The sequence below is a fragment of the Myxocyprinus asiaticus genome, chromosome 25 (genome assembly GCF_019703515.2).
Source record: "Myxocyprinus asiaticus isolate MX2 ecotype Aquarium Trade chromosome 25, UBuf_Myxa_2, whole genome shotgun sequence".
NCBI classification, from domain to species: domain Eukaryota; kingdom Metazoa; phylum Chordata; class Actinopteri; order Cypriniformes; family Catostomidae; genus Myxocyprinus; species Myxocyprinus asiaticus.
In genome coordinates, this window is record NC_059368.1 from 1,346,879 (window position 1) to 1,362,855 (window position 15,977).

At 37.3% G+C, this 15,977-nt stretch overlaps 1 protein-coding gene across 1 annotated transcript in view; it reads left to right on the forward strand.

Annotated features, from left to right (window-relative positions):
* The window catches only part of LOC127416355 (MAM domain-containing glycosylphosphatidylinositol anchor protein 2-like), a 232,397-nt gene that overhangs the window by 165,649 nt on the left and 50,771 nt on the right, over window positions 1-15,977 (forward strand). Inside the window, exon 8 of the mRNA XM_051655670.1 lies at window positions 3,625-3,918. Within this exon, the coding sequence (XP_051511630.1) occupies window positions 3,625-3,918 (294 nt within the window). The remainder of the gene's footprint in view (window positions 1-3,624; window positions 3,919-15,977) is intronic.

The following is a 15,977-nucleotide window of genomic DNA, read 5'->3' on the forward strand; positions in this document are numbered from 1 at the left end:
TACATAATGTGCATTCTTGCATTACTGTGGTGGTAACAAACCTTAATACTCAAGGGGGCGATAGAGTGTCTGCCATAAAAAAGTTAGTAAAGTAAAAAGGTTACTATAAATATATCGACTTTAACTATCCCTGTTGCTCCACCATGACAGCAATAGACTTTAAACAGAAAACTTACTGTAGAAGTGGACAGTTCACACTAATATCCGCTATGGCACCCCTTGTGGTAACATTGAGACTGCAACACTTACGTTGTGTTATTAATTGCGGTCTGACACATTTTGGAAGGTAACAACCATCATTGGTGATCTTTTGCAAGGGTCACTCTGTCTCTCTTCCAGTGGTGTTACAGAAATGAATTTTATTACAAAAACAGCCGCACCTATTGCTAACAGCTCTAACTGCTACCCAGAGATGCATTAGTCTCATAAACAGCTTGCTAATGCGCTAACGCTCTCTGTTCTGCATTATCGTAATGGCTATTTATTAGAGCTAGTTTCTGTTTCTGATAACGGGATGGAATAACATCTATTATTAATACACATGAGTCCACTGAGCCCAGTGATTCAAATCATAAAAGTAGTTTCGTCCACAGAAACACTGCATTATTATGCAATATCACTGATATATTCTGTCTGAGGATGTGGCTCTGGCTCTTTTCTGGGTCATTGTTGTTGGGTTTTATGCATATGAAGCAAATTCAGTTCTTTAATTGTAATTCTTTGATATGAACCCTGCTGATAAAAACAGCTTCAAGCAGACTAAAAGGTGTTTACTGGTTTTGGCTAGTTTGAGCTGGTCACACTGTGTGGTCAAATTGATTTTTAGATGGTTTAGCTGGTCTCTAGACTAACCCGCTTTGCCAGGCTGGGAAACTAGGAAACCACCATAGGCCGGAAAAGAGGCGGGCGTGGACACATAAGGGGCCGTTCACACGGGACACATTCTTGCATCCATCTGCAATGAGCTTTTAATTGTTTTTCTTTGTAAATATGAAGAATTTGTTAATATCAATTATGTTGATTGAGTGAATATTAACTTTATACTTATTTGAAGATTGTTTCAGAGGTTGATGCCAACTGATATTTGCTTAGCACATTAGTTTAATTGTGTTTCTGTGTTTTTTGTCTTTTAGGGTTGTACATTTCATTGGTTTTATGGTGTTTGGATGGATTCCACACTTGAATATAATACTTGAATATTTGTGTGACGAGGAGGACTATGCACGCCCGGCCCCCAATCGGTCTAATCAGCCGAGGAGAGCGATAAGTGCAGTGGAATGCAGCAGTTCGTTCGAGAGAGAGCCACACACAGCTGCACTTATCCCTCTCCTCGGCTGATTAGCCCGATTGGGGGCCGGGCGTGCATAGTCACGGCCCGGCCCCGCCCTCCTCCTCGTCACAATTTGGTATTCTGTGGCTGTGTCTCGTTTGGAAGGACGCGTCCTCCGGAGGTCGCATTTGTCAGCCACATACGTCATCGAGGCTGCCTCGTTTCAGAAAAGCGGGTAGGACACTTCGAATGCAGCCTTCAAATGCGACCTTCTCTCACGGGAATTCGGAGGATGCATGAGGTGTATCCTTTGTGGAGACTCACAATACTTTGCTTCAATTTGCCCGTAAATATGACGTTCAAACGCAAGGAATGTTAATTCCCAAGTTGAAGTACTTCAGTAGTTGGGTGCAGAGTATATAATATGTATAGTTATATGAATATATAATTAAAATAAAGTATTAGACTAAAAGTACACCTGTAAAATCTATTTTCTTTTCTCTTTACAGCATTATAACTCTCCTAAAATGTACCTCATACATTCCCTTCTAAAGGGACTTTGTCACCTTCTCACTCAAAGCGCTCGCGCTTGTTAAAGAGTGGCGTGCTGTCATAGCAACCATGTTACGTTCCGTTTCTGTTTGTCCTACGAAGGCCGTCTCGTTTAAACGAGGCTTGTTTAAAGGAGGACACTCGGTATACTGCAGCCTTTAAAGGACGCATCCTACCTAGCACGCAGCCTTCCAAACGAGACACAGCCTGTATGTCCTGGTATATATATATATATATATATTATCCTCATTGAAAATATTTTTAGGAAGCTACTAGTTATAAACTGGGGGGGGGGGGGGGGGTAACACTGCAAGTGTGAGTTCTGATTCCACAACACAATTCAACACAACTAGGGATGTGCACGGTTACCATTTTTAACATTTGGTTAACCACAAGGTTTTACGAACGGTGCATAGTTTTTTTCGTCAGGAGTCTTGACGTGGGAATAAAGAATGTTTCTTGCAATGGAATTTCCTTAAACACCACTCAAAAAAGCAACAAATAAAATGCACAGTGAGCGATGAGCACACAAAACATTGATTCTGGAATGATCTCACATTAAAGTCAAACTAAAATAATCAATTATTCTACGTAAATATGCACACCAGAGCAAAAGGGAGAAAACACTGTCTTACCGTTTATCAAGCGTTGAAACTTTGCTCGTGAAAAACAACCTGTAATCATGTTTAATGGTGTAACGGTCACATGAAGACCTCTTTGCAACATGAACTTCTTAAGAATGCAGCACAAGGAATGAAATACAATGCAGGTGTTTTGAGATGCATTTATAAAAATTAAAGTTCTTTTTAACGTTACATGGTGTAACAAAATGTGGCGATTGTAGCCAGATGTTGAAAGACGCGGGCGCAGTGAGATTCAGTGCAACAGTCAAAGGCATCCGTCCAGCGTGTGTTAACAGTATATAGAAATAAAGCGCAGACGCACACAGACACATGTTTGAACAGCCCCTAACTCGCCCTATACTTGGACAAACTGACCCAAACTTGGCCGGAAAACCCAACAGTTTGTCAGAACTTGTTGAATTTGTGTCGACATGTAGAATAACCGAAGAAGGATTTTGGTATTCGAATAGTGGCACATCGAACGGTTAACCAAATGCAACTATCCGTGCACATCCCTACAGTAAATGCGAATTAATGAACAGTTAAGAAATCTGACTATTTAAAAACTAACGAGGACTGTTGATATTGATTATGTATTTGCTGGTATAATCTCTATGCACTTGTGTAATGTAGTATGTTTAAAATACTATGAACACAAAGGACAGAAAACAGCTGAAAATCATTCAGAATAGTTTCATATATGATTTGCTGAATAGGCTCCATTGTGTGAATATAGAAAAAAAAAGTGTGTGCATAATAGCAGAGATCTCTGTTGACAGTTTAACAGCTGCAAAGCTAATGGTAGTGTTGCCGTTTTTGTTCTTTAATGGAGAATGTGGAAGTCTGACATTTCATGTAGGAATCTTCCACAGAATATCACCCAGTGATTGTTGCATTGGGCTCTCTTAAGAATTGCACAGTGGTCTTTGCAACTTATAATCTCCAGTCATTTGGTTTTGTGTGATTTACTTGATTTGACATTTGCTTCTGTCTTTGTATCATTTCTCATACCGAATCAAACACTGATGTCCAGCTACACCCATAAACATTACCCATACACATATTTCTACCTTCATATACACCACCAATCTTTCGCCTCTGTTGACCACCCTAAGCGATCCCATCTGCTGACCTTCTAGAGCCCCATATCAGTCCCTCCTCTGTTCTTCTCTTTCTTAGTTCCTCCAAACCTCACCGTGCCGCGGGGCAAATCTCCGCTGGTGGCACGCGAGGGTGAGACTGTGGACTTGGAGTGCCTTGTTTCAGGGAAACCCAAACCCATCATCCTGTGGTCGCGCGCTGATAAGGAGGTGCCGATGCCCGACGGCAGCATGCAGATGGAGAGTTACGACGGCGGGCTGCGCATCGTGAACGTGTCGCGCGAGATGAGCGGATCTTACCGCTGTCAGACCAGCCAGTACAACGGCTTCAACGTCAAGCCCAGAGAAGCCATCGTCGAGCTCATCGTGCAATGTAAGTACTTTCTGGATGATTTTGTGACATTTCGTTGAATGGTGAGCTGTGCTTGTGCATTAAAATGTACAAAACCTTATATCAACTTTCTGAACACTGAATGTGTTGACAGTGATCTTACGATGATTATGGTAAATAAGCAAGTAAAGGAATAGTTCAAGCAATAGTTCACCCAAAAATTGTATTTCTGTCAAAACCCAATGGAAAACTAAATTTTTTGCGTTTGCACATAGCTTTACAAAAGTTCTGTCAGTCGATTAAATTGTTTAATTGCGATTAATCGCAATTAATCGCAGATTTTGAAAGTGCTGAAATTTGACTCTAGATATACTTATTTTCCTGTCAAAATGCATTTATTTCCTTTTTAGGAAAGAAAACTAGGACTGTGAATCGATCAAAATATTTTAACTAATTAATCGTGATTAAACACAATTAATCACGATTCAATTATGGTACATGATACATTACAACAAACATTAAAAAAATCATCATAACTATATTTACTTTATACTTTGTCTTAAAGAGCTTTGAAATTGGTTAGTCATCATTTATTTTAATTATTTAAATATGTACATGTTAAAATGTAAGTATAGAGGGTACAGTTAATTAATTACAAGTTGGGCAAGATCTTCTGGCGTTTTCCAGTGGACATTTTTTTCAGTAATAGGATCAAATGGGCAGATTCAATTCATATCAAACTACTGGCAAGAGAAAGCGCCGCTTTGAACTCCACATGAAAAGCTCTTGCAGATAAAAACCGTCTCATTCTGCGTTCTGGTGATAGTCAAGACTTGACGTGCTTCTGTGACAATTAAATTGCTCCTTATAGAGGCTGCAAAGTACCTGTAGTCCCATCTGGGCTTGTTTTGTACAACAAATAGTGTTAAGAGCTCCAATCTCGGACACGGAATCGCTGTTGTGTGTGTGTTGTGATAGGTGTGACGAACCTGGGCAGACACGTCACAAAGGTTCTGCCCTTCCAGCCAGTGTTTGTGCTGTTTTATGCTGTATTCATGGGAAATGTGTTAATTCACCCTTCACTAAGCCCCGCCTTAAAAGCGTTTCTGACCAATCCTGTCTTAGCAACTGTTGCCCTGCCGCCGGTACTCTAACACACGTTTGCTATTTTCCAGTGAGAGCATATGGAAGTAATGTGTGTTTGAGTACTTTTAAGATGGATTTTATCAAAATAATCCAAAAAATGTAAAGCACGTTGTTTTCGGATCATTTGTAATAGTGACACGAGTTCCCCAGAGAGGATACCCACAGTGCTTTTCTTTCTGTTTTTTAAATAATCTTTAAATTGATCCAGAGAAGAGCATGTTAAGGATTAAACTGTGTCAGTCCTCATTCCCAAATGAACATATAACACCTGCAACGACACCTACATTTACTCCAAGATAAATTAAAGCTAATAACTGAACGTTAATTCATTTATGTATTGATTCAAGTCTTAGTAAAAGCGATAGTAAATAAACAGTTCACTGCATCAAAATGAGAGTGTTATGAGACGTTATAAACAGCTCTGTTCACTTATTAGATGTGTAATCACTATTAAATGAAGTTTTTCTCTTTTCAAGTGACTGTAATAATCATTTGCCTTGATTTTGATTCACAGTCTCCACAATTTTTAACCTCATGTGACCCCGTGTCCACATGTGTGGACGTTGTATTTTGGCTTCACTATATGCAATGCATAATTTAAATGAATTTAAACTGACTGAATACTGTTCACAAGACTCAACACTGTCATTTAAGGGATAAACTTCTGCCGCACCGCAACATGTGACACAACAGCATGACGTCCATTTACAGGAAGCGCTGCTACGGGCGCAGCGCCGACAAAAGTGCCTCTAGTAAGAAACCTCTTTAGGTTTTTTGATTGAAACCTGTTTGGTTGTAAAGAGTAGCGTCTCTAGTTTCGTTTGATATGCCGCTTTAAAAAATCCATTCATTTTTCATGCGTCAGCGCGCTGATAAACATGATGTCCACATATGTGGAAATTAGAACCGCATTCCCTCAAAAGTTGAAAAAAACATATATTATATTATTTTGAATAACTTTCAACATTAACACATCTGTGAGTCATTTCTCTTCATTTTAATATAAACTTTTAATACAGTATTTTATTGTGTTATCACATGTACAATACGGTTCTATTCATTAACATTAATAAATGCATTCTTATATATTTACTGTACATTATCACATTGAGAATAAATGTATTCATGCAAAAGCTGAAAATGTGTCTTTCAGAGGCTTTATATGGAGTTAGGATGAAAATAAGGTGCATTTCAAACTGTTCTGAGACCAGTGCAGACAGACAGCACACTGGAGGTTAAGTCATTCACTAAATAGGGAGCAAGGGAGCATCCTATAGCTCTCTATGCAGTTAAGTGCATTCACTCCTAAAATCAGATCAAAAGTTCAGTTTCAGGCTGCAGATGATGTTTGGATCACTCAACATGTTTGACAGACATGTGACAATGATAATCAGTACATACGATGATACAGAATTGATGCTGGATCATTTTACTTTAACATGATTGACAATGATTGTATGATGCTGGACGTTACTTTGAATCAGAATTAATCATGATAATTTACGATGTAATGTCTATAACATCTCAAAAACATGAATAATTAACACTCCTGGACACAAAATAAACTATTTGATGAAACAAATCTGACAGCTCTGTCCCTCTGTCCACATATGATTTTTAGGAAAACTATTTGCTCTAGATTTTTTGTTTTTGTTTGTTTTTTTAAACCGCGTCCTTCGCGGCAATATACCATTCATTCCTATGGGGAGTTCAGTAGAGCTTGTCAGAGCGAGCAACTGTAACTAAGGGGGGCGGAGCTTAGCGAAGGGTCAGTTGTGATAAAAAAATTTTTAATGCATTAACGCATGTGATTAATTAAAAGTTTAACTTTTCTTAATATACAGCATAAAACAGCATAAACACTGGTTGGAAGGGCGGAACATTTGCAAAATTTTGACAGCTCTTCTTTACACACCATACAATGAAAGTGAATAGTGATTTAAAGTGTCAAGCTAAAAAAAAAAAAAAACACCTCAAAAGCACTATAAAAGTAATTGAACTCATGCACAATTTTCCAAGACCTCAGAAGTGGCAGAATTATATTTAGGTTGTTATGCACTCTCAAATCAAATCATTGATCAACTCCCGGCCGCATGCAAATCAAATATGTCGATAATGGCTCAGGTCTGACGTCATGACGTTTGGTCATGTGACACACGGGAGCCAATGAGGTTTGATGTTATCAGAGTTGCTGCCAGGATGAAATGCGTAAGCGGGCATTTGTGATTTCTTTAATAACTATCAGCGTTTTGTCGTACATGCAATCACACTGATATTAGCATGTGATTCACTCTTTTGAATTGCCTGCAAGAACTCTCCAGATACCACACATCATCTCTTCTATAATTAAAGCATTGAGCGATTTCACACGAGGTCTGTCCATTTACTCAGAATGTCAATATCTGTTCTTAGAAGCAGCCAGGCATACTTCACGAGTGTGTAGTGTAGTATGTGAAAACTGTGGTTGGTTTTCAATAACTGGGAACTCAAGAGTCGCTCCGAGCGGCAAACACTCGTCCACTTCAGATGCCATTATTCCACGTGTTCTTAAGCTGAAGGGAGGAATGCTCTTCAAAGATTCCCAGTGTGCTAATAACAGATCACAGCTTAGTACGTAGGTCTCCAGTGAGAGGGTGTTATCAGAGAGAGAGGCAGCTGTATGCTTCATTCTTTTAGTTTGTTGAACTTGCATTCACGCACATGCCACTCAAAAAAAAGTTTTATGCCCAATTAGTAACAAGCTAATTTATGCTTATGCTTATAACTTATTCACTTGCAAAGATTTGATCAGAAAGCTGTGTGGAAATGCTCAGGTAAGGCCTGCAGACAGGACTGGCATTGTGCTTGAAGTGTGACTTCACGCTGAGATATGAAGCGTCTCTAGTGAGTAATTGCGAGGAAAGTGTGTGAACACAATGAGAATGGCTTTCATGAGTCGGATGAAACGTGTTAATGCATTTGGCCTGAAAATTCCACTTTCCATTCTAGCCGTCTCGCTGCATTAGATGATTTTGCTCCCGATTTGACTGAATGTAATAACGAGAATGTTTTGCAGGTTTCTGTGCGATCTGAAATTTGTCAGGTCAAATTACTTTTTACTCTACTAAGAATTAGTGTCATAATTTTGCATTAAGGTTCAAGTCAAGTGAGGAAGTTAATGTAAATATAACTAGGATGACTGCGAATACATTCTGAAAGAATATTTTTTTTTTTTTTTTTACCCAATTTGTAATGCTCAATTCTCAATGCGCTTTTAAGTCCTCGTGGTGGCGTAGTGACTCGCCTCAATCCGGGTGGCGGAGGACGAATCTCAGTTGCCTCCGCGTCTGAGACCGTCAATCCGTGCATCTCATCACATGGCTTGTTGAGCACGTTACCACGGAGATATAGCGCATGTGGAGGCTTCACGCCATCCACCGCGGCATCCACGCACAACTCACCGCGCACCCCACCAAGAGCGAACCACATTTTAGTGATCACGAGGAGGTTACCCCATGTGACTCTACCCTCCCTAGCAACCGGGCCAATTTGGTTGCTTAGGAAACCCGGCTGGAGTCACTCAGCACGCCCTGGATTTGAGCTAGCGAACTCCAGGGGTGATAGTCAGCGTCTTTACCACTGAGCTACCCAGGCCTCCCATATATATATATATATTTTTTATAATAATAATAATATACTATATATATATATATATATATATATATATATAGTATATTATTATTATTATAAAAAATATATATATATATATACACACATTGTTAATGGCTTAACCAACAGCATTTTTTTATGAATGTACTGATCTCAGAACAGTTTGAAAGGCACATTATTTTCATCCTACCTCTGTGTACAGCTTCCAAAGGCTGCGTTTTCCTGCTTTTGAATGAAGCCATTGTCACATAATCTCATTATGTTGCATGTTTAATTCAGCAAGTGGTATCCAGCTATCATCTCGGACAATAAACGTGGTTATTTTGCATTTTTAATCAATCAATATATATTTATATAGCACATTTAAAAACAACCAAGGTTGGCCAAAGTGCTGTACAGTCAAAAGAATACAAACCAAACAAGCAAACATTAAGATGTACTCACAGGGAACAGAGAAGATTCAAGGAAGGTTAAAAGAGTCGGGAGACTGTTCCAGAGCTTGGGACTGGCGATTTAAGTCTGGATCTTGGGATAGTGAGCAGGTCAAGACCACTCAGAGAGATATTGTGGAGCCAGATTGTTTAAAGATTTGAACACAAATAATACAATTTTAAAATCAATCTTATATTTGATAGGGAGCCAATACAATGAAATCAGGACTGGTGTAATGTGGTCAAATTTACGTTTCCCCTTTAAGAGTCTGGCAGCCGCGTTTTGGACAAAGTGAAGATGGCAAAGAGAAGGATGGGAGATTCCAAAATAGAGTGGGTTACATTAATCCAGACACGATGAAACAAAGGATCACGGAATCACGGTTTCGAAGTTGCTCATGGACAGGAAGGACTTAACTTTCGTCAGTAGACAAAGATGATAAAAACACAATTTAACAACAGCGCTTATTTTTAATCCATGGCTGTGTAAAAATGTGTCAACATTTTTCATTGTGATCAAAAGTCAAGAAAGAGATTGTGGTCGTTTTATATCGTGGTTGATATTAATGACAGTTCATACATCACACAGGACATGGAAAGTGAGGTCGGGCACATTGCATTGTGGATACAGTATCTTATGCAGTGTGCTCTTTTACTGCATATTTGGGCGAATGTAGGTCATTCCATGGTTACAGAACATTTGCATACTGTGCACTATAGACATACAGTATTCTTCTTGCTTTCAAAAATAATAGGTGGTATTTTATTCTAAACACAGTATGACTTTATTCACACCAGCTGAATGTGATCTTTTGGTCTCGAGTGTTGCAGAGCTGTTCTTTGAATGTGACAATGAAAATTCACACTGAATCTGACATTTTTAATTCAAGTCTCGGTCAGTTTCATTTGTGGAAGTAAATGGGATACAAAACAGATTGCATGCGCTGTGAATTCATGTGATTTTTACGTCAATATAACACGACACAATTGCACAATTGATTTACCTGTAGTGTGAATCTTAAAAACATTATGAATTATGAATTGCACTTTATAAAGGATTACTCAGTAAGGTGCAAAATTATGTAAGGAATAATTGAGGCCGGACTGTTGAATTATTGAAAAATAATGCGAATCCGAGGGGGTAATGCAGCCACTAATTAATTAACTAATTATTTTATAGTACTTTATTGGTATGATTGTGTTTATGTACAGTATTGCCAAAGCATCAGTACACACAGCGAGTAATGACACTTTTATCTGAACTGCTTAGCTAATGTGTTTTGTTTTATGTGTTCGATTTCCATCTGTAGGTTGTTCGGCTCTTTACAATAACTGAGATAATTTGGTGAAGTGATGTGAAACTGTAATGCGGTTATCAGACCTGGAACTAATTTATAGCCATGCATTTATTGAAAAATAAAGAACGCCTGTCAACCAATCAGAATCGAGCATTCAACAGCGCCCTGGTATATATTTCTACACAACGTTGATTGATCGAATTGTTCAAATGTTCAAAGGCTAATGAAGAGATTTAGAAATGCAGGTTTAATTTAGGCTTTTCATTTCATATAGCAACATAATATGATATCATATTGAATGATTTTATTATGACTTTTATGGTGTTTGACACATGCGGAGAAGTTTAGGAGAGTTAGCTGTTCAGGTAAAGTCTTAGAAATTCATTCAATCTTACAAAGTCTTTTTCTAGTTATGGTCTGGTATTAAATATTACATTTGGCCAGAAACGGTCCCGGGCAACGTCTTTTTACACACGTACGAGTCTTGCAAATATCAGGCGAGAATTTATTGAACATATCAGATAGCAATCAGACTGTAGGACTTAAAAGTGTTCATGATCATTGTGTGAAAATATCTGTTCAGCTAAACTTCACACTAACAGCACGATACTAGAAAATACACAATAATTGCACCAAATCAGGGTGTTGAAACCAATCTGATAGTCCTGTAATACTCGACACATTCTTCACCTGCTGTCTCTCTTTTAAAAGAAGATGCACTTTGATGACTTTGAAGTCAAAATAGAGCACATGAGTCTTTCATAATGAGCATGTCTCTAGAATGAGAACACAAAGCTGCTGGAGTGTTGCAGGGTTGTTGTTTTTTTTATAAACACAAAGTCCTACATGATTAAAGTCAACATGAGATCAGAAGTGACTCTATTTACTTTCTTAATACATGTTCCTTGTCTTATTGTGAATAATTCATAAGTGCACATTATTCTAAACTCTCAACAGTAGCGGCTCGTGACCACAGATATAGGCAGGGCAGATCTTGCTCTGAGCGCTCTGTTTTTTTGGGTTATTTCTCCCCAATTTGTAACGCCCAATTCCCAATGCGCTCTTAAGTCCTCGTGGTGGCGTAGTGACTCGCCTCAATCCGGGTGGCGGAGGACGAATCTCAGTTGCCTCCACGTCTGAGACCGTCAATCCGTGCATCTCATCACATGGCTTGTTGAGCGCGTTACCATGGAGACGTAGTGCATGTGGAGGCTTCACGCTATTCTCCGCAGCATCCACGCACAACTCACCACGCACCCCACCGAGAGCGAGAACCACATTATAGCGACCACGAGGAGGTTACCCCATGTGACTCCAGCCTCCCTAGCAACCGAGCGAATTTGGTTGCTTAGGAGACCTGGCTGGAGTCACTCAGCACGCCCTGGATTCAAACTCGCAAACTCCAGGGGTGATAGTCAGCGTCTTTACTCATTGAGCTACCCAGGCCCCACCACATGACATTTTTAAAGTTTACATTTTTGTTTTAGTAGAAAATGTTATAAGGGGTTTTCAAACATTTATGAAACCGAATTGGACACACAGATTACAAGAACTTGACGCAAGTGTTTTAAACTAGATTTTTAAAAGATTTCTTATTTTTAACACCTCGAACAACCTTTGTCAATGACCCATAAGTATTAGCACCTTATTCAAGGCCTGTTTTAAATACATATGTCAGCATTTTGAACACACTGCGGGTTAACAAATTACATATTGGCAATCTATTGTATTGATGTATGTTTTCAAATGGATGAACACTGAGGTGGGGCTCTGCCCTACCTGCCCATATAGATGGGCCGCACCTGTCTTTACAACCTTTCATCAAAATGTACAAATTTTGTTTCTTTAGTTTCTTAAGCTTGCATGTTTTGTGTGTTGTTTTGTTTTTTTCTTTGTGGCTTAGAAATTTTGTTTTGTGTTTTATTCTCTGTTTTTATTGCTTGCATGTGTTTTGTTTCGTTTCGTTGGGGGGGTTTTTTTGCATGTTTTTTCCCGGCTTAGTTTCTTTAGCTTGCATATTTTTTGTGCTTCCATGTTTAGTTTCATTCAGGTTAGTTTTGTTAGATTGCAGGTTTTGTTCTGTGTTTCAATTTGGTTTCTTTAGATTGCAAAGAAATTGTATTTAAAGCATGATTGAGCATCACTCTTGAAGTTTTAAGTGCTGAGGGTCAGTTTAATTTAGCAGAAGTAGCAGAATTATTCTTAGAATAGCACATTAGTGCTTGTCTAATGGCTGACATTGTTAGGTGTGTGTTAGCACTCTGCTGGACTGAGTTACAGCTAGTTAGATGCTGGCGTAATTATTTCCTCTCTGTTAGAGAGCCGCTCTGCTGGCGTGTGTTCCTGGCATACAGATCATACTTTGCTCGTCTTCTCTGGTGGCTTTCAGCACATACAGTGCCAATGGCCAGCGGGCTGCAGACGATTGCTTCGTTTTTCATCTGCACCACAAAGTCGCATTAGTAACTCTTCTTCAGTTCTCTCAGGCAAATCCCATTATAACATTATAGGCTTTAGCAAATCAACAGCTTTGATGCATTTGGAAAAAAGTATGCATGCATTTTCTGCGCTGCCAGGTTGACTGGAAGGTATGTGTGCGTCTCGTCAAGGACATTTTCACTTTCATAAAAGGAAGTCGCATTTTTGGACATGTCGTAATGCACTAATGGAAAGGAAAGTGGTGCAGCGTGTTCCAGAGACATAATGACGTGATTGCTGCACGATACATCAAAATTGAATTAATTAAGTGTTGATCTCTTCAGCATGATGCAGACTTTTCTTACTTCTCTGCATGTTCCTTGGTTCTCAATAGAACACAACAGATCTATGTCAGCCATCTTGGTTCTGGAAGTATTTTTCCCATTTATTTGTTCAATTGTTTCATAAAATACTTCAATAAAAGAGTTGTAAGCCATGACCAACCAGCTCTGAGGTGAATCACAACATTACCACAACATTAATATAATGAGGGAATGAAATACAATCCCATGATGCATTGCAAATGATGCAATATAAAAATATAAAACTATTGATTTAAAGTTGTTGATTAGAAACTTAGAAACAGTATAGTATAATTTCATTGCAAAATATTCATATATGTACAAATATATGATTAGTTTGAGAGTGCAGGGAGAGTGACTTGATCGCTGCAGGTGATGATGTCATTGACATCAGGTGATGATGTCATTATGACAATGAGATTTGAGCGCTTCCCTGGCTAATTTATTAACTTGTCATCAACATTACAGTTTCCCCTCTAGTGATAGGAAGAGGCAGATTGCAGCTCCTGAAAAACAGTTCAATCTAGTTACTTGTGTGGTGAATCTCCCAGCGATTCCACCGCTGATGCTCTGATAGTGTGCGGCGGATGTGCAGGTGCGAGGAGACAGCGATGTGCTTCTGTTTTCCAGGCCATCTCTGAATGATTGGTCTCTCTGTGAGATGCAACTGCATTTGCTTCAATTTAGTCTTGTGTCCATCAGAAAACTTGCACACAAACCATCATTTTACATTAAACCTACATCTGTAATACAGAAACCCTTCATATCTGCAGCACACGCATCGTTCATTTCTGTAGAAGCACTGGCCTTGTATGATGTTGTTGTTTTGTTTAGTTTTTCCGGTAGTAAATGGCTTCTTTTTATTGCATCAAGATGAAAAGAAAATACATGTTTTATGTTTCTCATCCTCTGACTCACTCTGACAGCTGTTATTCATTTCTTCTGTTGTATTGTGTGTGGTTTGCACACTTTGTTTTATTTTTATGCTTTTGTCTGGTTTTAGTTTCTTTATTTTGCACTTTGTGTTTTACAGTATGTGTTTGTTTGTTTTTTCCTTTGTTTTTTTGGCTTGCAGATTTTTATATATATATTTTTTTATTATTATTTATTTATTTTTAGTTTATTTTGCATGTTTTGTTTTGCATTTATTTTGTTTATTTTCCTTGGCTTGCATATTTTATTTGTATTTTTTTCATTTAGTTTTTGGCTTGCATGTTTCATGTTTCATTTTGCTTTTTTGGCTTGGACGTTTTGTTTTGTGTTTCTTTCAGTTGAGTTTCTTTGGCTTGCATGTTTTGTTTTGTTTTGTTTTGTTTAGTTTCTGTGGCTTTCACATTTTTATTGTTCGTTTCTTTAGTTTAGATTTTTTTTTAGTTTGTACTTTGCACATTTTGTTTTGTGTTTCTTTCAGTTTTTTCTTTCTTTTTTTTCTTTTTTTTTTTGGCTTGCATATTTTGTTTTGGGTTGTTTGTGTTTGTTTAGTTTCTTTGGTTTGCATGCTTTGTTTTGTTTTGTTTATTTTCTGTGGCTTTCACATTTTTATTATATGTTTCTTTAATTAATATTTTTTAGTTTGCACTGCAAATTTTTTTTTGTTTTGTTTTTTTTAGTTTCTTTGGTTTGCATGATTTGTTTTGTTTTGTTTAGTTTCTGTGGATTTCACATTTTTATTATTTGTTTCTTTATTTTACATTTTTTTTAGTTTGTACTTTGCACATTTTGTTTTGTGTTTCTTTCATTTTTTTCTTTCTTTTTTTTTTGGCTTGCATATTTTGTTTTGGGTTGTTTGTGTTTGTTTAGTGTCTTTGGCTGGCATGTTTTGTTTTGTTTTGTTTATTTTCTGTGGCTTTCACATTTTTCTAACATTTTTCTTTAATTTAGATTTTTTTTTTTTTAGTTTGTACTTTGCACATTTTGTTTTGTTTTGTGTTTCTTTCATTTAATTTCTCTGTCTTGCATATTTTGTTTTGGGTTGTTTGTGTTTGTTTAGTTTCTTTGGCTGGCATGTTTTGTTTTGTTTTGTTTTGTTTCTGTGGCTTTCACATTTTTATTATTTGTTTCTTTAGTTTATATTTTTTAGTTTGCACTGCACATTTTGTTTTGTTCTGTGTTTCTTTTGTTTCTTGTTTTTATTATTTTTTGGGGCTTGCATGTTTTGTTTTGTTTTATGTGTTTCTTTCATTTAATTTCTCTGTCTTGCATATTTTGTTTTGTTTTGTTTTATGTGTTTTAGTTTCTGTGGCTTTCACATTTTTATTATATGTTTCTTTAATTAATATTTTTTAGTTTGCACTTTGCACATTTTGTTTTGTGTTTCTTTCGTTTAGGTTCTTTGGCTTGCAAAATGTTTTTTTTTTTTTTTATTTTTTTTTTTTAGTTTCTTTGGTTTGCATGATTTGTTTTGTTTTGTTTATTTTCTGTGGATATCACATTTTTATTATTTGCTTCTTTATTTTACATTTTTTTAGTTTGTACTTTGCACATTTTGTTTTGTGTTTCTTTCATTTTGTTTCTTTATTTTGCACATTTTGTTTTGTGTTTCTTTCGTTTAGGTTCTTTGGCTTGCATATTGTGTTTTGTGTTTTTTGTGTTTGTTTAGTTTCTCTGGCTGGCATGTTTTTTGTTTCATTTTGTTTTATTGGCTTGGATGTTTTGTTTTGTGTTTCTTTCAGTTTAGTTTCTTTGGCTAACATGTTTTGTTTTGTTTCATTTTATTTTTATTTTGTGTTTTGTTAAATTTCTTTGTCTTGTATGTTTCTTTTATTTAGTTTCTTTGGCATGCACATTTGTTTTATTTT